The following is a 25,054-nucleotide window of genomic DNA, read 5'->3' as shown; positions in this document are numbered from 1 at the left end:
AATTAAACCACAAGGAACGCTATGAGGAAACTCTTTCTAAAGGACACTGCCTGCCGCTGCCTGGGTAGACAGCACAACCGCCTCGCTCAGAAGGACCGTGCACAGGACACGGAGCGAGGAAGGTGCCGACGCCGTCCTGGGCCTGCGCCCAGGACCCGGCCCAGCGGCCTCCCCGCTGCGGCTCCCTCCCCGGGCTGCACGGCGGGACAGGCAGCTTGAAATTCTGAGTTCAGTTGCTTTTCTAGATTTGATTCCAGGCCCGTAACAATAGTACTTGAACATATGCACGTGGTAAAATTAAAACCCGCTGTTATTTCAACAGTGGAACTTGGGATATGGAAACCCACGTCCCCAAAGCGACATTGGTTTCTTTTATTATGCCACAATGTAAACATATTTGGTATAAATAACGTTCTCATTGATCTTCATCCAGTTGCTCCAAAAGCGTCCTCCGCTGCTTCTCCAGCTCCCCCTCGCTCAGCTCGCTGCCAGAAGTATCCCAGTTGCCCTGCAGGGAGAAGGAGGGTTCCTGGTGAGGAGGGTTTGTTTTCCAGGCCCGTGTCCCACCCCACGTCCCCGCGCGGCCTCCAGGGAAGCTGCAGAGCGGGGACGGGGGCGGCCGCGCGCGGAGGCCGGGCTGGGGCTGCTCGGTCACACGGAGCGCGCGCCCCACGCGCGGGCACGGCCCCCGGTCTGGCTAAGGTGCCTGCAGGCTGCAGCCGAGTGTTTCATGGGACAGTGCGAGGAACAGACGTGTGCGCGGCGCGGGGGGAGCGCACGGGGATGGATGTCACCCGGAGGGACGCGTCACCCGCACACGGCACCGAACCGAGCGATGCAGACAACCCCCCTGCCCCAAAGAGATGCCTAAAGGTACTGAGCACCAAATAACGCAATTCCCATTCAAATGCTTCCGTACTTCTTGGAAAATGCTGCTCAAGCTCCTCTGCAAGCGAGCTGCGCACCGAGCAACGATGAAGTGCCGAGCCTACAGCCCCGAGCACGTTCCCACCAGCCCCAAGAGCCCAAGAACAGGGGAATTTGTTCCTAAACCTTCCTCCCAGTGTTAGGGCCAGAGCAGCACTGCAGCCTCTGAAGCAAGGACAAATCTGCTGGTTTCACAGCACGGGTGCCGGGCGCACGGGTTCAGCGCCGGCTGCTCCACGCTCGGGAGCCCCTCGCCCTCCAGGGCTCCCTAGAGAACCACGTGCCCCTTCACCCTTCCACAGCAGCCAGCAAGAAATGGCATTTACCCAAACTGTGATTTAACACATCAAAAATACATTAAATGAGGGCACAGAATCTGTATGATTTAAAGTTTTTTTCCTGGAACATCTGTTCCACTTTATATAAAATGGAATGGAACATAAAGCCTTACTCTTTACATTAGTAAGCCCTTCTTGAATCTATAAAGAAACTGTACTATATTACAGCATCCCACTGATATATACATACAAAATGGAAACAAGAAAGCTTACTGAATCTTTTCCAGGTCTTTTTTTAGTAGGAGATTTATGTTTTGATTCAGATCTTTGTCTAGCTCTATCCTTTTCACTCTCTCTATCTTTTTTGTCTTTTTCTCGTTCAATATCTGATTCTGGTGAATCCTGTATAAATAAAGGGAAAAATATTAAAGCTTCTGCATTCCCACTTTATTAACATACTGAATAATTTATATATCCAATACCCACAACTCAGCAGGGGGAAAAACACTTTTAATATAGGCTGTATTGGAAAGTAACTGCTCAAAGCAGTTACTAATTAAACACATGCTATTAACCATAGCAGATATAAATAAAGTAAAATCATTACTAAAGTGATTTTAAAACAGAAGCAGAGGGTTTGTTAAACAGGCAGCTTTTTCCCTCTCATTGCATGTGAAGATGGGGCATGCTGGATAGCACATGGTAAATCTCAGTGTATACAAATGCCCTTTATTTAAGGCCACCTCTTACTGGCATATTCACTGCACACTAAAGAGATCAGGTGCCATGACTGGGTTCTTATTCCAGGTTTTATCTCAGTGTGGCTACTTTACCTAGCCCTGCTCTTGTTACAACATTTGCTAGCAATTACTTACTCAAATGCCTAACAATTAGCACCTTTCCCGAGTTTTGCAGCTACATGAGAATTTGGGAGATTCAACTTCCTTACCCACGACCAAAAATATTCCTTGGCCTCAGCTAACATGCGGAGTGAAAGCTTGCTTTCACCTCTTTGGGTTCTTTTGATGCTCCATTCACCTTACTATCAAGGCTTCTAAGGCAAAACCCTGATACCCACGCAGGCTTAAAGGGAGTGATGCTCAGCATGAGACAAAAGGAAGACAGCTGTGATCCCTTCCAGCACTCCGTAACAACGGTGAACTCCAAGGACTGCAATGGCAATAAACAGAACATGCCAGGCTACCAGTACCATAGTCAAGTTTGCATGAATGGTCGCAGTTAAAAGCCCCAAATTTAAGTCTTGAATGATTTCATTTTATATAGAACTGAAGGTGCCAGGCTACTAGTACCTCTCCAAGTCTGGTCTCACATAGTCCCTACTATAAAGGCAGCTGGATGGCTAGAAACACCTACAAAGGAGCACCAGAAGCATGAGGTGTTGAGTTCACTGGCCAAGTCAAAAAGAGCTACTTACTGACTTATGTCTTCTTTTCTTGCTCTTCTTCTTGTGTTTTTTTGACTTCTTGTAACTTCTCTCTGCAAAAACAGGGAAAAATACATTGGTAAAAAAAAAAAAAAATATTAAGACCAAGCAACAAAACAGTAACAGTCATTTAAAAGCAAAAGAAAAAACTGCATACCAGATTCTGCGCTGGAAGAACGTTCAGAAACTGATCTGGATTCTGAGCGCTGCCTTTTCTTCTTCGAATGGCTATCGTCATCCTCAGACTCTGTGCCCTTGAGACACAAAGCAATGTATTTAGCAGGAAGACAGCGTTACAAATAAGTTATACAGAAATAGACCTTAACACCTGATAAAATGACTTACTGAGCGAGAGCGAGATCGCTTCCTGTGGTGTTTTTTAGACTTTTTAGAATGTTTCTTATTCTTTGAATGATGATGCTGACATTCATGCTAGAAGATGAAGAGATTCCAAGTGTTATAATTGGACTATAGGACACAGCAGGAAACTAATGATGTTTTTCATCATCCAAAAAGCACCTATTGCTAGCAGTTTAAAAATATAAAAGCCATCAGTAGAGTGATGTTAAAGTTTTAGTAACAAGCATTTGGGAGCAAGGGAACACACAGCACACAGATCCTACTATGTACACTTGGGACACTGCTTCAATGCTTGTAATTTAAAGTGCTTGCTCAAAGCTGGCCAGAAGCAAGATGCATTATCTTGCTCTGACAAATCTGAAATTATGACAGATTAAAATCTCTTAAAAACTCCAGAAAAATAAACAAAAAACACCAAGGAGTACACATGTTAAAATCAAAACTCACATTAACTAGGAAGAAAGGATTTAATATCCCTACTTTTAAATAATGCAGTTCAGTAGAATTCTGTTAAATCCTCTCAATTTTGCATGGCTTATGAGCCAATCAGCCAATACTTCTTTATTTTTTTTTCCTGATATTAGAATATTTAAAAAAAAAAAAAACTACCTCTAACACATGCATGAAGTCTTTAAATATTCTTTTTCTTTCAGATTCTAGAGTGATGTCTTCAAATGCTGGTTCCTTCACAAATCTATCCCTGATCTGTAATGAGAGCAAAAATGAAATATTAATGTGAACACAGCCATTCAAAAATTAAAACAAAACACCCTACAAACATAAGCATGACTTCACCTACTGAAGGAAACTGTAAAATTACAAGTTAAACTTCTTTTTTTTAACTGCCAATTTCATATTTAACAATGACCCAACCAAAACAGATGTTTTTCTCTGCATAATCCATTTAAGCTATGCAAGTCTAGCAAAACATGTAATTTTAGACACAATAGACTTTGAGGGGGAGGATTTTTAAATATTAAGAACAAAGTTTGAAGTTTTTAACCAAGTAGAATGCTCTCAGTTTAATGTTAATTTTTGATTTTTTTCAAGTGTTTTTTTTTTTTTTTTTTTAGGTACATTCAAATTTAAGTATCAGAATTATCAATAAAGTTATTACATGAAATGTCTGCTGACAGAAAATAGCACCATTCTGATGGGTCTAAATTTATATAAATGGCAAAATACTAAATTCTCCCTTTTACTTATTATGTTTTAATTATAAGAACACAAGCATGCAATGGCCTTTTGTATATAATAAAAACATGCCAACTAAGTGACAACACGTACATCTTCCCAGACGGCATCCAGTTCAATGGGAGGTGTTGCTTGTTTCAACATACTCTTGAACGCGGACTCTTTCCGCTTCATCTTGCGAGCTTCTTCTTTCTCTCTCTCCCTCTCACGGGCTTCTGCCTTTTCCAGCAGCTACATCAAATAAAAGGTGTGAGAGTATTTGAAAGACATCAAAAGAAAACACTAATAGCTCAGTTTCATGCATTTTTTTGCAAAGCCCACTGATGAAAGCTCTAAAGCTGAACTACATGGCATAAGGGCAAAGTAGCGACACATTTTTAAAGCATGCAACAGCTGTTTCTCTAAGAGAATTTTAAAGTCAACTAGTATTTCATACAAATGGAAGAAATAAAGAAAAAAATCCCTCCTAAGAAAAATGTCACATGAGTACAAAGACACTATCAATTGCTACCACAAGATTTCATTTCGAGATATCAAGAGTATTTATATTTTGAATAAAAATCTACCTCTACCATTCAGGAACCGATATCAAGACAAGCACCCTGAAGGCACTACACCTCTCAAACACCATCAAAGTTGTCATAAAAAAAAGATGCAGTGAAATAATTGCAGCTTCTTGTTTTATAAGGTATTACGTATCAGAATTTTTAAATTATTTCTATATATTAATACTTACACTATTGAAAGCCAGTTTGATATTTCCTGCATCTAAAGTAGTAGCTCTTTTAGTTGAGCTGATGACTGTAACAAAGTCTTCAAAAGAAGTATTCACTTCAACCACAAATCCTTTATCCTGGAAGAAAAATGACTCCTTGTGAGAGTTCCTGACTTAATTGGTTAATTGGCATTAGCTCTAGCACGAGCCAAGAGCTCAATTACTGGTTTCACAAATTGAATATAGTGGTATTAAAAAATACACGTCAGTAGAGGCATTTTCTTCCCTACCTTTAATATATCTTTTATTATCTTCTTTTCATCATGGTAACGTGCTTTCAAGTCTTCAACATAGAACTTGAAAAGATCAAGTGCTGTTGATCCTGATGAAAAAACTAGATAAGTCAAAAGCTAGCTCTAGCAAAAGAGCTGCATTTTTTTAAAAGATTTAGAAAATATACAACTAACCCAGCTCTACTCTGCCCCAAGTCTTTATACTACTCTTTATGGGTTGGAAGAGAAAGTATTCTTACCAGGCTGACCAAGCATATTTGTGAATCTGATGTCAGAGCTTATGGTTGGGTACAACTCCATCCAAGAGGACATTGAATGCAACTGCCCATGTTCATGCAATTCATCTAAAAATATCTATCAAACACAAAAGAAATGGAAAGTTGTGGTTATGTATCACTTTGTTAACAGGTGCACAAATTCTTTGTTAACAGGTGCACAAATTGGGCACAAACACTCCCGATTACTAAAATTTCACTTTCGTTTAAAATCGATTCAAAAATTAGCTCGTATATTATCACTTCTTCCTGAGCTCCTCCACAACGTTCTGACTGACTTTCCTTACCACTCAGGTCTATCTGCTCTTACTATCCCCCCCTATTCTTAACAGTTATCCAGCAGACTTACTAACTACACTGCATACAAAATGATTCCATTCTTTCCCCTCAAATCACCAAAACTGGTGAGAATGCTGCTCAAAGACATGTTTCTGTAATATTTATAACAAAAGGGCCTAAGTCTAGTCAGTATGAAGACAAAAAAGACTAATATAATGCAACAATGCACAGCAAAGAAAAATTTATTTTTCTTTTGAAAAGTGATTTTGGAACTTTTTTAAAGAATGTATTATGTCCAACCAGTTTTACAATCACATATTGCACCTGACAATTTGAGATTATATTTTCACAGATCAATAGGTGATTTAAAAGAAAGCAGCAGCCACAAAGCTAGCTTTGCCATGCATAGTTTTATTTATTCACATGTATGCAACTGTCAAACTGTCTGTCAAACATACTCAGAATGTAATAATTAAATAAAACAACTGGTGTCCTAACTAGACTAGTACTCTTCATATCCCAATTACTGATTCATTATACACACCCATTAACCTATCTTAAGGCATCATAAAGCATATAGAATAACTGAAGATATGACAGGTCTAAGTCAGAAAAAGATTCACAAACCTGAAAAGATTCTCTATTTTTACGCTGTCTTCTTCTTTCTCTAAGCAAACTTTTCTGCTTTTCTTCTTCCTCCTCTTTTTCTAGCGCCCTGATATGTTCCTCAAAACAGATCAGTGCATCTTCCTTATCCATATCTAGTTACAGAGAGAGGAGTAAGATTATAAATTAGTCATTTCTTCTTACTAAACTGTAGAAAGTTTCATATTAAGAGGCAACTGTTACCATATGTTACTGTTAATATAAGGGAAAATACATTGAACACTGAAGAATGAAACCTGTGCAGCAGAAAACAAAATGAACAGATGAAGTATCACTGACAGCATGGAACAAAGAAGTCTTTATGAGAAAAGTATTGTGCATGAGTAACTGTGCATCCTCCTTCATTTCCAGCAAATACTTGAACATTTAGATAAAGTCATGAGCTGCTCTTAAAGGCAAGAAAAAAACCCTGTCTTCCTACTTTTATTTTATTTTATTCCATCAGAATTTAGAAACTTAGATGAGGATTACACTCATTCTAGAAAAACAATGATAAACAAAACAGGGCTTCACTTGATGAGAAGGCAGCCTAAGAGGAGGCTGGCTATTTTTGTCAAATACTTCCTCATATTTCGGAGACCAGCTACTATCGAGATAATCCAGACCTCACGACAAGATACCCCTTGCTTTACCATGAGATTAATCAGTAACCTGGTTCCTGAAGCTGGTATCTGTTTTATAGGAGGCAAAAATGGCATGTTCCTTTACAAAGGCTGCTCAGCAGCTATCCCAGCTGCTGCTGACTGGGCAAGTCATATCCAGGAGACTGGAGTCCTCACTGCTAAAACAGATCCATTCCCTCTCCCAGAAGAGATTCAGAGACTTTGAACTTACTCTGAAGTTCCTCATCTTCTGCAAAGGTGGGATTGTCCATCAGATACTGCTGAGCTTCCGACCAAGTGGTACAGTAAGTGACATTAGCCATGTTATCTAGTATGTTCTTCAAAGCTTCCCAATTTCTCTTTCGTAACTGCTTAGCTTGTTCCTAAGAAAAAATAAATTTGTTTTCAACTTGTATAGACAAAAAATACATGACTCTCAGCATGTTCTCAAAGGAAACAAGATTAACCTTTTGTTCACATATAAAGCAGTATGACACATTTTGGACCTATCTACTGTCTTTTTACATATTACCATGACTGCCATCCCTGCATATGTCATTTTAATACTATAATCTCTGGCTACTCCAAAGAGATGACAAATGTCCATAGAAAACAGCTCATCTTTGGAATACTGCTAGTAAACTACCAGCAGAGCTATTCAACTATTCAGCAAAAAGTCAGCACTGTTAGGAAGCCCTATGGACCACTGTAGTGGACCAATCTAAAAGAGGTGCTAAGCACAGACCTTAAGCAGTGCTGTGTGGGTGCTGCCCCTTTTTTGTTTGTTTGTTGCTTGGGGCAGACCTTAACACTAGTCAGGTTTTCTGAAATAGTCTTGCTACACCCTTGATTTTTAGTCACCTATTTGTTTCCTGTCTGCCTAGGGAGGCTGGTAAGTGCTAGCATGATAGTAAAGCAGCTGCTAAATATCAGTGGGGAAAAACTGACTGGATATAATAAGGACCAAATCATCAATTCAAGTCAGTACTCTACCACTTCTCTGTAGGCACAGCTTCACTATGTGATTCAGGGCAGTTTAGAATAAAAGCTACCACATAACTTATTAAAACAATATTAAAAAATATATCAGAGAATTTGCCACAACTTACCTCAGTAAGAACAAGCAACAGGACCTTTCAAAAAAACTGCTATTATAATTGCTATAGTGGGTCAAATCAGAGGTTTGTCTTGTTTATCTACCAGCAGACCAACACTCAAGTAGCCAAAGATTGAGAACAAAAAAAGTGATCTACCCTTTGCACGCCTGCCCAGTTTCAGACAGTTAGCTGCTCAGGAAAATTTGATTTCCAGAATATTACTCTGCAGCAATGCAGTGCAAAACTTCATTTACAGACTGCTTGGAAACAGAACTTCCATCGTTTATTAAGATAACATCAGTTAAGTTCATCATATTCCACCTGCTAACTCTATTTGGATGCCCCTTGCATTTTATACAGTAAGAAATAAAAAACTGTCTCCAAATTCACCTCTCCGAAACTAGTCAGTTTTGAAGAGTTTCATCACTAGTACTTCCCTTTTTCCCTTTCCCATCACATCTTCCTGAACAGAAGAGCACTCCCTACCATGTCTCATACCTGATCAACCCTGTCTGCCTTTGTTACCTTTCCTAGCTCTCTCCCTTTGGAGAGGGATAACCTGACCTGTTCACTGCAACCAGCACGTGGTTCACAGGAATACAACACTGCTCCCACTTTGGTCTCAGTAGCTTACTGACACTCCTTCCCTTCTGCTTTCATTTTGACTGTCCCTGAAAAATGTGTTCAATAACTTTTTTAAGCAATCTACACTGCTTGCAAGACCTTTTTTTCCCCCCTGAGTAGCATAAACGAATTAACACATAACAAGTGAAAAACATGTTTGAAGTTACCTTCTCTTTCTTAGACAGGAAAAATAAGACATCTTCATAAATTTCAAGGCGATCGCGCTCAGAAATGGCATTCCAGACTTCCATCTCCCCAAACATTTGTTCAGCTTTTCTACATAAAATAAGGAGGAAAACATACAATAATTTATTGCAAATGCTAATTTAAAGCACCCCACTGGCTTACAATAACACAGATCAACTGCATTATAAGCAGCAATGCTTTTGTACAGCAGCTCCCTAATTTTCTATCTTGATATTTACCCTAGGCTTAAGACTGACAGAGTCCTCCCCTCCTGATGGCACCCATCTCTCTTACTATGTGCACACAGTAGGTTTAAACAACTTTTCAAGCCCAGAAATTCAATCTCTGCTCAGAGTAATTAGCTGCACCTCCAAAGAGATTCTTTGCACTGGATACACAAGTATCATGTTAGACTTCCAAGAACAAGCTATCCCGTGTATTTTCTCCTACTGGCAGATGTGACACAGAATCCCTCTCACAATGTCTTGTTTCATTCTAGTTATTTGAAGCTCAAGCCATCAGCAACTTCAGCATCTATCAGCACACCACGTATCTGAGTTGCTTTCTATAGACATGAGAGCACTTCTGCTCCTATATTTCAGCTGTTTTCAAGGGCTGAGCATTAAACAACGATTAGCATTCACCAAGAATAAGACAGGAAAAATTAAGAATAAACTTCACATGTTAGGCAAGGACCAGAACTTAATTCGAGGTTGATCTTACTTGTATCTTGTTGTGGAGGTCATCTTTTCATGATTTTCAAGAAAACGCTGGAAAGATTCTTTAGCTTCTTTATATTTTGATCTTGCTTCTTCCTTTTCTTCTTTTTCTGTTTGAACTTTGTAAGCATTAAAGGCTTGCTTTTTTTCACTTAACTTTGCCAAAGCACTTGAAAACAGGGGGAGGAAAAGAGCAATTTAAAAAAAGGGGACTTTATATAGAAAAGAAGAGCCAAAATAATACAAGACGCAGACAAACAATGCAGACTTATGAGACAAAATTAAGCATAACAAATAACATCGCTCCATATATCTTGAATTAATGAAAATGCATTTTAAGAAAAAAAACAAACAAAAATACTAAAGAAATGAGTTTAAAAATAAAGGTTTAACAATAAAACATAACACAAAAATCAGAGCTTCAGGCTGCGTTTACACATTTCACAGAATACTGTATTACCAGGCGTATCAGCCACTTGCCTGCCAATGTGAACAGCAGCACCAAATTCAAGTAGCAACCTAAGAAGTCTACAGCACCCGACTATAAAAACGCGTTTCTATTTCCCAGGAAATCTTAAAAATCACAAAATATAACTAAACCTAAGAATTTCAACTCTAATGAACACCATGCCTTGGCTTATAGCACACATTCGAAAACATACACATATTTATCAAAGCAAAAGTCACGCCAGTGAAGTCAAAGTATTTAAGATGGTATCTGTGTACAAACGTAACAAGAAAAGAATCAAGCAGTACCTGTATCTAGGATCATTAATGATCATTTTCATAGCTTGCTCCCATGAAGCATTGGATGGTACCCGCTGGGAAGATATTAAATGATTATTAATCAGACTTGGCACATCCAAAAACCAATCTCTTAAAAAAGTCACAGCAGATCTTTAACACTCAGCAAGGAAAACAGACCATTGTATTTCAAGGATTATTGCCATTTTAACAATTAAATCTTTCAGAATTTTTTCTCTACAACTGCTACCAAAAGGAACACAAGAAGATTCTGTCTACACACGGGGAAAAACAAAGCAGATCTCATTTTACTCCCCACTGACTTCCATCCTTAGGACAAAAATGACAAATTCACTGACCAGGTATCGGGCAACACTTCAATTACCAAAATTTTTATCCAATGGAGAACTACACTTAAAACTTTATAGTTTCAAAATTATGGCATTTTAAAGAAAAAAATCTGTCTTTAAAAATACTAGAAAATACAACACCCCCTCCCCAAGAGAGTTTCTGAAAAAAGCTTGAACTACATATAATTTTCACTGAAATACTCCTTTTCCTTGTTTTTATCTGGTACACAAGTCATCTTCTACAACATTGAGACACTCTTTTTAAAAAGAGGCAGCCTAATAATTTCTGGCAAATGCCATTTTGTAATTCTATAAAGCATTAAGAAGCATTTCCTGAAATACCTTTTCCTTTAACAGTTCTTTAAATGCTTGTTTTGCTTCTTCCTTTGTATTCCATGTATAGGTTTTTTTAACTGGTTGGGCATCTTCATCCTCTTTCTTTGAAGCAGCACTATAAATAAAAATTACTAGATTTTATTATTTAGGCAGGTTTTCTTCCTAAGTTATAGGCATTAAAAAGACATAAAACATCATAATCAGATACATATTTTTGAGGCTTGGGGTATTTTTATTAACTCCATAAAAGATGCAACGAAGACTGATTAGTATGGCACTTTTCAGTGCTCAAGTTACCTATAAATGATCAACAGATAAACATCCCTGAAACTTAGGAGTGCAAATAACATGCACATAAGTGTAACGGGGATGGAAGTGCCTAAAAACACCCTCTTAGCTCTCACACACCTACAGAAGAGGACGCATACGGGTCAGCGGATGCTGCTCCAGAACAGCATACGCTGTCGTGTGGTGCTTGAGCTACAAGCAGTTTTCTTCAGGGTTTAAAAGCTTTGCGGTGGGAGGTAGCATTTTTTATAGTTTGATACTCCTTTTTCTTATTTATTCTTCCCTTCTACCAGAGTAATACTCCCATTTCACAGAAATGACCATCTCAAAGAGGCCTGGTCAGCTACTACTGAAGGCAAACCAGACGCTAGAAGAAATACAAAACCTGCAGTAAAGCCAAGCACTTCAGTTTTCCTTACTCTCCTGAGGCCTCCTGCTTGGAAGAGTCCTCTGTAGCTGCAGCTTCTCCGCTCTGCTCCTGCCCAGCGGCCGCCGTCGCTTGCTGGCCCTGATCCTCAGATGTGGCTGCACTTTCACCTTCTGCCACAGAAGAAGCTGCAGTAGCTTCTGCATCAGAGGCTGCTGCTGCTGCAGGAGTAGCTGCGGTGGAAGCAGCACCTGCAGCAGCTTCAGCAGTTGTGGCTGCAGCGGTTGCATTTGTTGCTTCTGCTGCAGCTGCTGTTGCTGGAGCGGAGTCTTCAGGCTTGATGCTGTAGATATGAAACAACAGGAACAGTCAGGCCAAGCACAGGACAAGTTAACGGCAAACACACCATTTCTGTACCTCAGATTCTGAGGCAACGGCCTCAGATTGTGCCATGGGATGGTCAGGTTAGATATTAGGAAGAATTTCTACACAGAAAGAGCAGAGAAGCACTGGAACAGGCTGCCCAGGGGAGTGCTGGAGCCAGCGTCCCTGGCAGTGCTCAGGAAACATGTAAGGTTAACCATTAAGTTGAATGGGGTGGTGCTGAGGGGGTTATGGTTGGATCTTGAAGGTGTTTTCCAACCATAATGATTTCTATGATTGCATCTCAGAAAGAGAGCACAAAATTTTGGACAGCTCCTAGACATGAGCTGCTTTATTGAAACTGTGCTTCTAAAGAAACATAAGTCCAGGATTTTCGTTAAAAGGAAGGAGTATATACAAGTTTGATATTGATTCAAGTTTGATATTGAATCACTCTTTGGAGCTGCAAAAAGCATGTTTTAAGACACAAGAATTACTGTGCTCAAGGAACAAGCCAGTCTAAAATAGGATATTAAATAAATACCTGTTTTCTTCAGCTTTTATCATTGCTAAAGAAGAAAGGAAAAAAACACAAAATATAGCATCAAAAGAAGTCTTTATATAGAAAGAAAAAAGTTATCATTAACATTTATTAACATGACTAAACATAAGTATAGCTTTAAATATTTGTTACTATTTTAATATTTGTTCTGTTATCTATTTTGACTAGAACAAAATTCAGAAATATTACTAAATGCTAAAGATTAAAAAAAGAATTGTCAGTCTAAAATTATTTCTGCTTTCAAACACAGTCACTGGATGCTTCTTTTATTTTTGTAGTGTCTTTTAAGCATCTATTTCTTACCTCAGTTATTTTTATTTTTTTTAATCAAAGCCTAATTCTCCTTACAACGCCAAGGAATGCTATGCCAGAGGTTAAAACACGAGCACATCTATGCAGCGTGCTCTAGGTGCCCCTGCTTGAGCAGCGGGGTTGGACTAGATGATTTCTAAAGGTCCCTTTCAATCTCAACCACTCGGGGATTCTGTGATCATCACATGCCAATTGTACAAAAGGGAGAACTGGCTTTATAAGATATAAAGACATTACAATTTTACTAATATTCTGCTAAAACAGTTTCACAAAATATATTTTGTCAAAATTATTACCTAAGCAAAGCCCTGTATGTGATTTTGGCTTTCAGCAGACAACTGACACTACTGACTGTAAGATATATTACTGTTTTCAAAATAAACCATGCACACAAAATCCTCCACCTTCCCAACACGAGTTCTTTAATGTTACCTTCAAGATCCTCAAGTTCTTTGGGCTTCGCCCAGCGCGATTCCTTTGTTTGGGAATTATAATAGTAGGGCTTTCCAGAATCAGATTTGTACTCTTTCCAGGGACACTTGGACAACAATTGCTGATGGAAAGTAAACAAAAACATAAAAGCAGGTATACAATGGTATTTTAAAACAAAAACAAGCACTAAGGCAGGAACTAACTTAAGGATCAATGAATACAAGGGATATGCTTCCCAATGAAGATATCCCCTAGCGACACAAACACCTCACTTATCCAGGTAGTAAAGAATGCCATCTTTTTCATAAGGAAAAATCTGTTTAAATTTGATAAAAACTGTTTAGGGTTTTTGCCCACCTTGCAGCTTCAAGTTTCACCAGTGTAAAGAATTCAATAGGTGCCTCAAAATAAGGAATGTTGCAAAAATTTATAAGAGCTTGCACCCAGGGGAAGAAAATCTATCTGCAGAGCTCTCCTGCTGCAGGAAAGTTACACCAGTAAACTCTTGCCTGCACACACACACACACACACACACACACACAGAGCACAGTAATCTCCATCTGAACTTGCTTTACCTCAGCAGGTGTTTTGAGATCATCTGGCTTCTCCCACGTGGACTGTTTTGTTTCAGTATTGTAGTAGTATGTTCTTCCATCAGGTGATTTGTGCTCTGTCCACGTAGATTTCTAAGAACATAAAATATGCCATTAATGCGGAGTAGTAACTGGGAGCCAAATGCTATGAAAAGCCATTATAAAATTTAAGTGCAAGAGGAAAGCAGATAAACCTGTTTAGAGTGTTCCTCACTAACAGAACTGTTGGTCGTGGTGGTTTGCTGGGCTGCACAAACTACAGGATGCGTTGTCTGAGGGTGAAACAAAACAGAGGTCTGAAAAGACATTCCAGTTACAATTTGTCTTCTATTTGCATGTGTATTCAAGTATAATGATAATAATAAAAGAGTACTGAAGGCAGCAAAATAAAATCTAAACAAATTTAACTCTTCAAATCTGAATCTGCAAGTTCCAACCCCCTTGTTCCATTACACAGAACACAAGTTTAATGGCAATAAAAGGGCAACTGATATCAAAGAATTCATTTAAACAAGCTAGGTACAAGGTTTCCAAATTTGGAAGTGACAACCAAAACCTTCAATGTGGTATCCTCAAAATAGCATGACTGGGACATTCCCATCATTAGCTGTTTAAGCAAATTACTTTCTTGTCGGTCTTAGAAAATAAGGGGAAATGTTTAAACAGATAACTGAATACTTGCATAATTTTAAGTGCAAGTCTGATGGTGAAAGTTGTTCGTGGTCACTGACTGTGTCAAGTAAGGTAAATTTTCAGATTTACTTCCAAATGACACCTGTTTACCTACCTAGAGAGTCACACTGGTTTGTGATCCAAAAATTTCACTAGTGCCTTGTGCTACGGTGCCAGGGCTATTTCCACCAGCTGCTTCTCTCATTGATGGAAGAGTGACATATAGCTTAAATCACCTAACAAAGCAATCCTGCCTACAGATCACCACACACTGCTTGCAATAAATGTTAAATCTTTTCCACCCAATCCAATGTTTGTTCCCCTTTACCCAATGAATTCAGAATTAGTTCCTACTTAAGCTACTGAACTATATTATGTTCCCAAAACATAAACAAAATATTTCAAATAGTGTCAAGACAGAGAGAAATAAAAAGAATGAGCTGAATTACCAATTAGCAGCAAAATGTATTGAGAGAGTGCTAAGTAGCAACTCTTCTTCTCAGGTTAGTACTTAAAACTCCCCAAGAATCAGTGATGTTCTCAAAACAAGTGCTAGCAACTATTCGGGCTATTGTCTTTTTATTGTTGCAATATTTGGTTACAAAAGTCTCAGTAAACTGGCATTCCTAATGAAGGGCCCAATAAAGCACAGGGGACTGAGTGGTGCCAGCAGCCAAGCCTGGCTTCTCCTGCTAAACACGGCTGTGCCAGGGAACAGCAAAGAAGATTTACCCACTGCCTGAGTTCTGCTACACACATCAGAACTGGCGCGGCAAAAATAGTTATTGAAATATGCAGCACAGAGTTACCAAGTGTAAGTAAATGTTAGAATCACTGTGAAGCTGCAGGAAAACAAACAAAAACCAACATCAAAAAACACCACAGTCTTTACTCTTTGTCAGTGCAAAGAAAACCAACTGTACCTTGAATAACTATCTAGCCTGACACTTGCAAAGATTCAAACCTGAAGTAACATAGGCATCTAGGCTTTCAGTTTCTTGCTATTAAAAAAAAAGACACAAGACAGACAGCAGTCTCCAATTTCAAACATTAACAGAAACACACCAGAAAGCAGAAGTACTTTAGTTCAAGCTAAATTCCATTCAACGACAAAATACTGCTTTGCCACAAACAACAGATCCTGAAAACCGTATATATCCAAAGCAGAACAAAAGTATTCAGATATTAATTTTAACTAATTACAGACTGGTGGTCTAAAATCTCCAGAATTAAATAAATACAAAAATTACACATAAAGAAAGGAGAAGTTGAGCTTTTTTTTAAACCTGTAAGTCCAGTATACCCCACAATTCTATTAAAAACTTCCAGAATTTTGGTTTTAACTTACTTGAGTTCCAGGTGGTGTTACACCTTAAAAAAAAATAAAATAAATAAGATTGAGTTTTAACTTAAAAAAAAAAAAAAAACTCAAAGTATACAGTGCCTGAGATAAAAATGTTCTTTGGAACAAAGTATCCAAAACATCTCTTTCTGGTTCAGGTAAGAACAAAATAAGCAAGCCTGGCCTCCACTCTCCAGCACAATTTGTTTCTACGTATACAGCCATTACTCAGGCAAGCAAGCTTTTGATTAACTTATAATAAGATATAAGCACAAGCTGGAATGTGTCCCTAAATAAAAACTGTTGGAATCTTTACATTCTGAGAAGATGACAGAAGGTAACTGGAGTACAGATCCACACCTACAAACCACACGTACAGCCTACAAATCTTTTAATTAGTTGTAAATATCCACCAAAATCCAAAAACGTTAAAAAAGTCTGCTTCCCATGCTGCCATGAATATTCAAAATAAGCTTGCACACAAAAATATAGTTTTAAAAGTATGTTTAAGTATTTCACCAAAATTAGGTTAAGCACATTAAAATTACAACAGTTTTATACTCACCTACTTGTGCATCCATACTGGTCACTCCTGGCTGTAGAAGCAATCAACAAATGCTTAATTACAATTGCACTGAAGCCTTAAGGTATTAATAAAAAAAAAGCACATATCCAACAAGTTCTTTCCGCAGCAAAATTCCCGGTGATCTTAAATATGTATTCTTAGCCACCCATTACCCACTTAATTATTACTGCTTCTTCAAGAAATGATTAGGGAGATCGAATTAATTTTCAGAAAGGCAACACATGCAATAGTCTACACCAAAGAGGCTCTTGATGTCATTCCAGTACATCTTTATGTCCAAAATGAGCAGTTCTGAGGGAGTGGGGCGAGGGGGGGAAGGAGATTCTCGATTCCTGCCACAGTAGCTTAGTATAATTCCACTGTAATTGCATTGCCAAAAGCAAACACCTTTGAATGCACAGATGTGTTGGATTGGCTGCATTCCTACAGCTGCTTGAGAGCAACCAAAGGTCTTAGGGACACTGCTGACAGAACCTCAAACTAAGAAAAAGACCATCATAACTCAAATAAAGTTTTCCAAAATTCATTTTTTCTTCAGACAAAAATACAGCTTACAGGTTTATCATCCATTAGGGTTTATCTCTCAATTCTCTTCTGAACTTTATTAACAAAAATCCTCATGTAAAAACAAACTAAAAATGTGGTGAAAAGAAACTGTATTACCTCAAATCAAAAAAAGTATCAAGCAGAATAAATAATTCCACAATTTAAAGAGTCTAAATCTTATTCTGTGTATTAAAAAATCCAACTACTCTGTGCATGTGTGTCTATGCTCAAGTAATCCTTTGATTTCTCTTCTTGTAATTCCTCAAAATGATGAAAATAAAAATAGACACATTAGTTCTACTCAGTTTCTGGAAGTAAGCACTGTTACACAGCTCTGAACAGAAGATGACTCTTACAAAAGCCCTCTGAACGATCAACATACTGCCACGAAACACAGTCAGGACCAAAAAGCACTGACATCAATATAAATAATCCAACTGGCCTCAATGAGCTCGACATTATGTTTTACACCTGGAAAGGAGAGTGTATTGCTCATCAGCTATCCATGAAAACGATCTGATAGCTAGAAACCTGATGAAATTTGTTTTTATTCACCTACAGATTGTTTTACACTAGGAAAAGCAAAAACTTCCTTTCATTTCACAAAGTCTTTCTAGGCTGTGGTACACCTCCCATAGCAGGGAGGTAAGGGAATTCTGCCACGACAGGTACCTTCTGACACCACGCACACACACAAGATCTCCAGAGATCCCTGCCAAGGGCTCAAGAGTGAAAGGAAAAGGTTAAATTCTTTGCTGTGGTATTTTGCCTCCTAATTACCACATATCCACATATCTGATTCAATCAAAATTTATTCCTAAGACAGATCTGGAAGCAGAAGGATGTGCCTTCTCTCTGAAATACTGAAAATACACAGTAGATACTCAAAGTTAGTTAACACTATTGCTCTGCCCCTAATCACATTTGGACACAGCATTTTGAAGATTTTTCTCCCAGAGACTGAAATTCTTTCAAAATTTCCCATGAGCACCACCTGCCAGAAATTCATGCTAATTTCAGAAGGGCAGAGAGGGTAAATCACTTGAATTTGCCTTTATTTAAATTGCACTAAGGTTGTAACATACACTTGTGTCCCATTAGACAACAGAGAACAGCAGCAAAAACCAAACTTTTAACTATCAGACAGATTCTCTGGTATCTGCCCAAACATTAAAGATGATTCCCCACTCCTAAGATAATGAATATCCTCTCTTTAACATGAGTTCTCCATTATTTAGCACATGTCACAGTGACAGTATACCCTTTTCCTTAAGGCATTCCTCTCATTCATCTTGGAAAGCTCAGTATGCTTGGAATCTCCCTCACTACCATGGCCAACGGGCTTAACAACGCAGGGTGAGGACTGGCGGGTGGATGGATTCATACAGTATGTCTGCTTATACATAATTCAAAAAAAAAAAGGTATACCTTTGTATACCTGCATGAAGTAATGAAAGCAACTGAAATGAAAAATAAATAAAACTAAAACAGAGAAGTAAACTCACCGGAACCGTAGGCTGCATAGCAGCTTGGGACATGTGAGACATCATCATTCCAGGCATTACTGACTGCATCATCCCAGGCATCTTTAAGTAAATAGTATTTCAAATACACTTTATGATACTCCTAATATCAAATATATATATATATATGTGTGTGTGTATATACATATGCATATTAAATTAATCACACAGTACCGGTTTCTAACCCAAACAAACCTATAAGCACTTGGCAACACAGTTAAAGAAGTTACTCTGCTTCCTTTCATTACACTCTTACAGAATGAACATTCGGAAAAACAAGTATATAATATAATCCAGAACAGTAATTATGAGTAAAGACAACCATTTAAGTTACAAGAACATTAACAAAAGAGTGATCTATTCAAATACTCTTATCGACATCCAAAATTACAAGAGAAAAATAGTGCTGTGACAGATATTTCTGTAAAATTTCAGGAAGCTATTAAAGGAAACAAGGAAACAACAAAAAGGTGAACTTGGAGTCTATGATTAATTCTGTTTGTTAACTTTTGACAGTACTCAATTTCTTAAGAGTCTCCCACTCCTCTTACCTCTTTAAAGAGAAGAAAGATTTTACAGTGATACTAAAAGAATAAATTTTGGCAAACATTTTCAAGATGAAGAGAGCTGCCATATTTAAATATCAAAGCTCTAAATTGCTTCTGAACTGTTCTTTACAATGTATGGATCTTGGCTTTTAAGAAATGGTGAACCATTAAAAAAAAAAAAAGCACGATTTCTTGGCTTTCTTGGGAGGATGACCAAGGAAGGAGCCTGGAAAGCAGCCCCTCCTATTCCTTTGCATCCCATGGAAGCAGGAGAAGGTGGCACTCTTGCCCTAATGCTACTTGCAACTAAGGGGGCTCTGGCTTCTTTTCCTGAGACTCTCCTCTGAATTATGTTGACAGCAGGACCTTACTTTTGCTTAAGATCACGCCCTACAGCAGTTACTTGTCTGTGGGGGTTCACTTCAGCAAGGGGGTAAACAAGCTACTGAAACATCCCATCCAGGGTAAGCGTCACAAATAAATCTCCGGTACCTGATGCAAGAAAAACCTTAGCATTCAAGGAAGCAAGGCAACATCAGCCGACCCGCTTGCACTAAAGCTACTGAAAAACAAAAAAAACCCCTAAAACTACAGGAGGCCACTGTATATCAGCCTGCTGTCCCCTCCTCACAGCCATGGGTCACTGAGCCTAATCTGCTCTTGCCATGCCACATATCCAGCTTTTCATTCTGTATCTACCAAAATGAGGAAGTTCTCTGCTTATACCGTTTACTAAAATACTAAAATATTAATTACATGAGAATAAGATCAACAAAACAGAGACTGAAAAAAAGGCTAAGCAGAGGAATAAACCAGAATTGTTAGACATTTTTCATACACAAAAGTTCATATGACTAGCTATCATGCTAATGGCTGAGTCCTCCTTATCTTTTAAAATTGCATTATTCCAAGAGCAGCAGGTTGACCAGGGTGCCGAGCCCTGCAGGAGCCTGCCAAGCCTGTACCCACTGGCTGTAGCTACACGTGCTCTCTCCAGGGTGCTGCAAAGGAAGCAAACGCGTTGCCAGCAGCACTCGTGGGCTCCTCCAGGGCTGCCTCTTCATGCCGTCCTCCGACTAGTCTGCTCTGATCTCTGCCTGCGTGGAGTGTCACTCCATCTCTACCTGAGCAGCAGCATTGGAGGATCTGTTCTAGCAAGGAAGAGAATTTGCTTCTTTCAGAAGCACAAAGCTTCATGCGAAACTACATGGAAAAAGACCTTCCATGAGTCTGGCCACTCTATCTGTCAACTCACTTTCAAATGCGCTAATCTGAATATTTGCTTTTAAAGCTACATATAACACACTAGCACCATCAGCGTACGATACAGAACTGTTCAGAGTTCTGGGATAATACACTAAATAATAATAATAATAATAATAATTTTATTTCTTCCCTGCAACTCCCTACAACTGCTGTCCATGTTTGGACCTAAGAGCTGGCCAAGAACTAAAGAGACAAAAAGTTCTCTACCGTTCCTATAACAATATACTTTATGTTTTTAGTGGGACCTTATTTCTTCAAAATCTACGGAAAACTATCAAAAAGGTTTATTAAAAGACAAACTATGGATTCACATCTATGATTATTTGAAGTTCCAAAACTGTGAAAACACTTTCATTACCTGTTAAAATGAGAAGACTTTTCACATGGATAGGAGTGATTGCATAAGTCATCCTGATTTATTCCCACTGCTGTTTGCAAGCTACTACATGAGACCTATCTCAGAAATTATCTGACCTCATTAGAGGAGGGGAAAAAAAGAAAAATCAATGAGTAAGAGTGCCTTACCTGCCCCATTGGGGGTCCTCCCATGGGAGGCATCATCTGAGGCATCATCCCATGTGGGACGGGTGGCATATTAGGCGGTCTTTGACCCATAGGGTGCATGCCCATGGGCGGGTAGTGCGGCATGCCCGGGTGCCCCATCTAAAAGCCACGAACAAACAAAGAATTAGCACAAAGGCAGAACCCCCTAAAGCACAAAAGCCTAAAGATTAGCACTATGCTGGAAACAATATAGCCAATTTTAGCTTAAGACAGACAAGCACAAAATTCTAACAAAATGCATCAATTTTAGGGCTAACCATATTCCAGCAGGGCACTCTTCTAGGATGTGCACAGCAGGAGGTAATCAGTATTAACAAGCACACTTAAAACTTCACAACCAACCACCAAATGAAAACAAAAATCCATCTTTCATGCTATAGGAATGAAACATATACAGAACAGATACTGAATACGTGTGGACAACTACTTCTGCACACTCGGTCAGATTAATGCCCCCGGGCAAGTCAGGGCAGTCACTCAGAGGACCAACACGTCTTCTGCTTCTTATGTCTAAGCCTGAGGCAGCCCCTCCCTTGACTATGATCCCTATCTGTATTTCCCTAAAAATCTGAACTTTGTGGCTGTTCTCATACTTGGAACAGTCACAGAAACAGGACAAAAAAAAAAGCTGGCATACGGAAAGAAACTGTTCTGTAAACACAAAGAAACACAGAGGAGCTTCCTTCCATAGTCAGAAACTGTTTAACTACCGGAACGCACTAACACCCTTCTATTCTACTCAGCAATATTAGTTTTAAGCTTGCCTTAGGATAAAGGCTCAGAAGCACTTTATTTTGCAAGACAAAAATCCATCTCTGCCCCTTACTCGAGCATTTCACCTCCGTTAGCTTACTAACAAGAACAGCATTGCTAAACAGAACATTTTTCGAGAAGCAACCCTAGCAAAAACATAAAGACCTCAGCGAGGTCATCGGCAACACCTCCTTTCCACGCTTGTGATTGCAATTGTTCCACGAAGGTTTTTAGGAGGTGCCCGAAGACACGGACGCCTTTGCGGCGTCGGAGGCAGACGCGTATCTGCGCACACGGCCGGGCCGCACGGACAACACGGGGCGGCCGGGGCGGCGCGGAGCCCGAGCGGGGCCCCCCGGGCCGCCCCCCGTCACTCACCATGAGGGAGCCGCGGTCGACGCCGCCGGGCCGCATGGAGGGGCTGAGCAGGCTGCCCCCGCCGCACCTGCCAAGAAGGCGCCCCCTGAGTGGCTGCCGCGCCGCGGGGCCGAAGGGCATGAGCGGCTCGGGCTCGCCGCGGGGCGGGAGCAGCGGCGCCAGGAGGCTGACGGGCTTCCCGGCCGGCCAATCGGGGCGGCCCGCCAGGCGGCTGCTCTTGGGCGATTGGTCCGCGGCGGCGGCGGCCACGGGCCGCACGGCGTCCCCCGGCGTCAGCTGCATGAGCGGCGGCGGCTTCGGCAGCGAGAAGGGCAGCGGCTGCGGGGAGGCCGCGGCCGCCGCCGCCGCCGAGTCCCCGCCTGACATGGCGGCCTCCGCGCGGCCCCTCCCGGCGGCGGCGCGGCTAGCAGAAGGCCCCGCGCCCGCGGGGGAGCCGGGGCGGCGGCGGACGGAGCGGGCGGGCGCGGCGGAGCCTCCGCGCGGCCGCGGGGACGGGGCGGAAGGCGGGGGGGGCCGCGGAAGCGGCGCGGGCCGGAGCGGGCGCGGGGGGGACGGCGCTGCGGCGCGGGGCACGCCGGGAGCGCCTCACGTGGCGCGGGGGCGGGGCGGCCGGCACCACCTCGGCGAAGGCGGAGGGGAGACGCCGCTCTGCTCGCCTCCTCCTTGGCCAGGCGGGAAGGCGCCGGCTGCTGCCCACCCCCGCGCGCCGCGGCGGATGGTACGCGCCGCCCGCCGGGCTCGGCCTCGCTGTGTGTCACCCTCCGCGCGTGGTGTGGGATGTGCCGTGTGCGCGCATGCGCGGTGTCCCCGCGCCAGGCTCGGCCTCGCCGCGCACCCCCCGCTGCTGTGGTGTGGTATGTGCCGTGCGCGCGCATGCGCAGTGCCCCCCTCCCGCGCGCGCTCCCGCGCCCGCCGCCATGTCGCGCTGTGTGGAGGGGCGGGCGGCTGTGCCGGCCGCGCGCTCAGTGGCTGTTCTTTACCAATAACAGCTTTTCTGAAACGCTGCCGACCTGGACAGGCGTCGAAAGGCTTTCGGAATAGCTTAGTGGAAAAAAAAAAAAGCTTTTTTCTTTTTATCCAGATTCTACAAGGTGGGTTTCACCAAACTTGATCCCAACCAAATGCCCATTTTGCCGTCCTCACTCTGCACTTCATCCCTCTTCCACCCAGACTCGTTCCAGCCCAGCAGATATTGTCTGCTGCAGCCCCACAGCAATCACTGTCCGCTACCCGCCCCCATCGTTCTGCTTTCTTAGTGATTTCTGGGCAAATTCCATGCTAGAAATGACGAGACGAGGAAAGGGAAAGCCGGGAGGACAACAGGAATTGATCCTTTCTTAAAACTCACTATAAATTTAACCAAAATTAAATGCAAATTGTATCCACTTGCCAAAGTTTAGTAAACCCAATAATCCAAAGTTTAATAAAACTTTAAATACAAGTGGATTTTGCATACAATAACTTTTTTTTTTTTCTGAAAGCATCTGTGTCTACTGAGACCCCTGCGGTGGAGGAAGGAGTTGTTGCCCTTAGAGAGCAATTGCATAGTGTGTGTGAACACTGTATTTACAAGTGTTTACAAGTGTCACCAACTTAATGTGCAGGTTCCCAGTAACTGTAATGTGTAAGTGTGGGCAAACACAGCTTACCTCTGTATTTTGGTTTTATTCTGCTTTTGTTTTTTAAAGGTTTTTGAAATAAATCCCAGTTGCGATGCTTTAGGTATGACGTGGTGCTTTGTGGCTTGGTTTCGAGTTCTGCCCCTGGTTTTCTTGTGCGCTCGCAGCTCTGCGGGTGACGCGATCCGGGGTCCCGGCTCTCGGGGCAGAAGATTCCGGTGCCATTCACCCATGTGTTCAGTATAATTCAGGTGAATAAAAGGATAAAAGGCAACCCGCTTTATGGGGAAGGCATTGAAAGTCATGCTTAATTATTTGTAGCTAGTTTTCTCTGTGCAAACGTGCTCAGAGCAGCTCTCAAGATGTAAATGCCCACACTTGGCTGAGGGTGCTGATACGGCTGCCCCCACGGAGCGGCTGCTGCCGTTGCGGACCCCAAAGGCAGGAAGCTGCCTTGGCGTCCAGCACCAGGGACATTAATGTCCCGGTGACGGCGCTCGGGGCGTCCGTGACATCCCGCCGGCTAAGCCGGGGGTCTCCCGAACGGCCCCGGGCGCGTGGGCTGCTGGCGGTGGCAGCCGGCGTGGTGCTGCGCGCGCCGGAGCGAGGCGCTGCCTGCAGGGCCTGCCTGGAAATGGCAAGAACTCGTTACAGAAAAGGCACTGCTTTGTTACACGGCGCGTTTAGGTGTGCATGCGGCATGCTAGAAATGCTGGCAGTGATGGAGTGTTTTATAAAAGTGGAGAACTTCTCTATTGTCTCGTGTTTAAAATACCTTGCAAGGACTCGAGTTTGGACAGCGCCGTCTTCGTCGCAGCCGTTCCCAGCAACCCCACGCGCCTCTGAAGCGCGTGGGCAGCATCCTCCTCTGCTATTACACTGTGTGGCTTGGCCAGGAGGCCGCGCAGAGGGCTCGGGAGGAACCAGCCCTGTTGTTCTGAGTTGTCCCCGCGGGCCGCCAGGGCAGCTGAAGGCTCTTGGCAAAGACACTAACCCCCGTGGGGGTTCCTTTGGTTTTGGTCCGTCCGGGGCGGGCTGTGCTGGCTGGAGATGCGGGACGCGAAGGCTGGAGGGAAGGCAGCTGCGTTTGCTGCCAGGTCGTTCCTGGTGCTGGCCAGGCAGAGCGGGCAACCAGGGCTGCTGCCTCCTTATGGCAAAACGCCCCGTTCCTGCTGCCTTGCGGAGCCGTGCTATACAGCAAAGCCTTGGGATTGGTATTAAAACGCAGACGTCAAACTCTCTGTACATCTT

General features: G+C 41.8%; 1 protein-coding gene across 5 annotated transcripts; it reads right to left on the bottom strand.

Moving 5' to 3' along the window:
- Nucleotides 1-356: 356 nt before the first annotated feature.
- Nucleotides 357-22,565, bottom strand: PRPF40A (pre-mRNA processing factor 40A). Of its 5 annotated transcripts, none has more exons than XM_088529135.1 (26): nucleotides 22,185-22,565; nucleotides 21,015-21,152; nucleotides 18,658-18,738; nucleotides 16,586-16,616; nucleotides 16,027-16,049; nucleotides 14,201-14,302; nucleotides 13,989-14,099; nucleotides 13,414-13,534; nucleotides 12,652-12,676; nucleotides 11,797-12,087; nucleotides 11,096-11,204; nucleotides 10,416-10,480; nucleotides 9,664-9,828; nucleotides 8,922-9,030; nucleotides 7,266-7,416; nucleotides 6,393-6,526; nucleotides 5,451-5,565; nucleotides 5,209-5,312; nucleotides 4,940-5,056; nucleotides 4,297-4,434; nucleotides 3,619-3,714; nucleotides 2,995-3,081; nucleotides 2,807-2,903; nucleotides 2,641-2,702; nucleotides 1,479-1,607; nucleotides 357-508 (listed from the first exon to the last, which is right to left on the bottom strand). In XM_088529135.1, the coding sequence occupies exons 1-26, from the start codon at nucleotides 22,548-22,550 to the stop codon at nucleotides 416-418; spliced, it is 3,060 nt and encodes a 1,019-aa protein (XP_088385261.1). In that variant the 5' UTR covers nucleotides 22,551-22,565; the 3' UTR covers nucleotides 357-415. The 5 variants fall into 5 exon arrangements, with proteins under 5 accessions (XP_088385261.1, XP_088385263.1, XP_088385264.1 ...); XM_088529137.1 differs by having other exon boundaries at nucleotides 5,209-5,300; XM_088529138.1 differs by having other exon boundaries at nucleotides 5,209-5,300; nucleotides 14,201-14,278.
- Between the last annotated feature and the right edge of the window lie 2,489 nt (nucleotides 22,566-25,054).

This window comes from Tinamus guttatus, unplaced genomic scaffold (genome assembly GCF_059628265.1).
Source record: "Tinamus guttatus ecotype Peru unplaced genomic scaffold, ASM5962826v1 Tinamus_guttatus_pri_ptg000325l, whole genome shotgun sequence".
NCBI classification, from domain to species: Eukaryota; Metazoa; Chordata; class Aves; order Tinamiformes; family Tinamidae; genus Tinamus; species Tinamus guttatus.
Note: the sequence above shows the minus strand (reverse complement) of the source record. Positions and strands in the feature narration are given on the sequence as shown.

Excerpts from the sequence above, each read along its gene's own strand:
- PRPF40A (XM_088529135.1), bottom strand. The coding sequence starts at position 22,550 with ATGTCAGGCGGGGACTCGGCGGCGGCGGCGGCCGCGGCCTCCCCGCAG. Across the intron at positions 9,031-9,663 it reads ACCTCCACAACAAGATACAA|AAAAGCTGAACAAATGTTTG; the intron begins GTAAGATCAACC and ends TATTTTATGTAG. Across the intron at positions 2,904-2,994 it reads AGCGATCTCGCTCTCGCTCA|GGCACAGAGTCTGAGGATGA; the intron begins GTAAGTCATTTT and ends TTGTGTCTCAAG.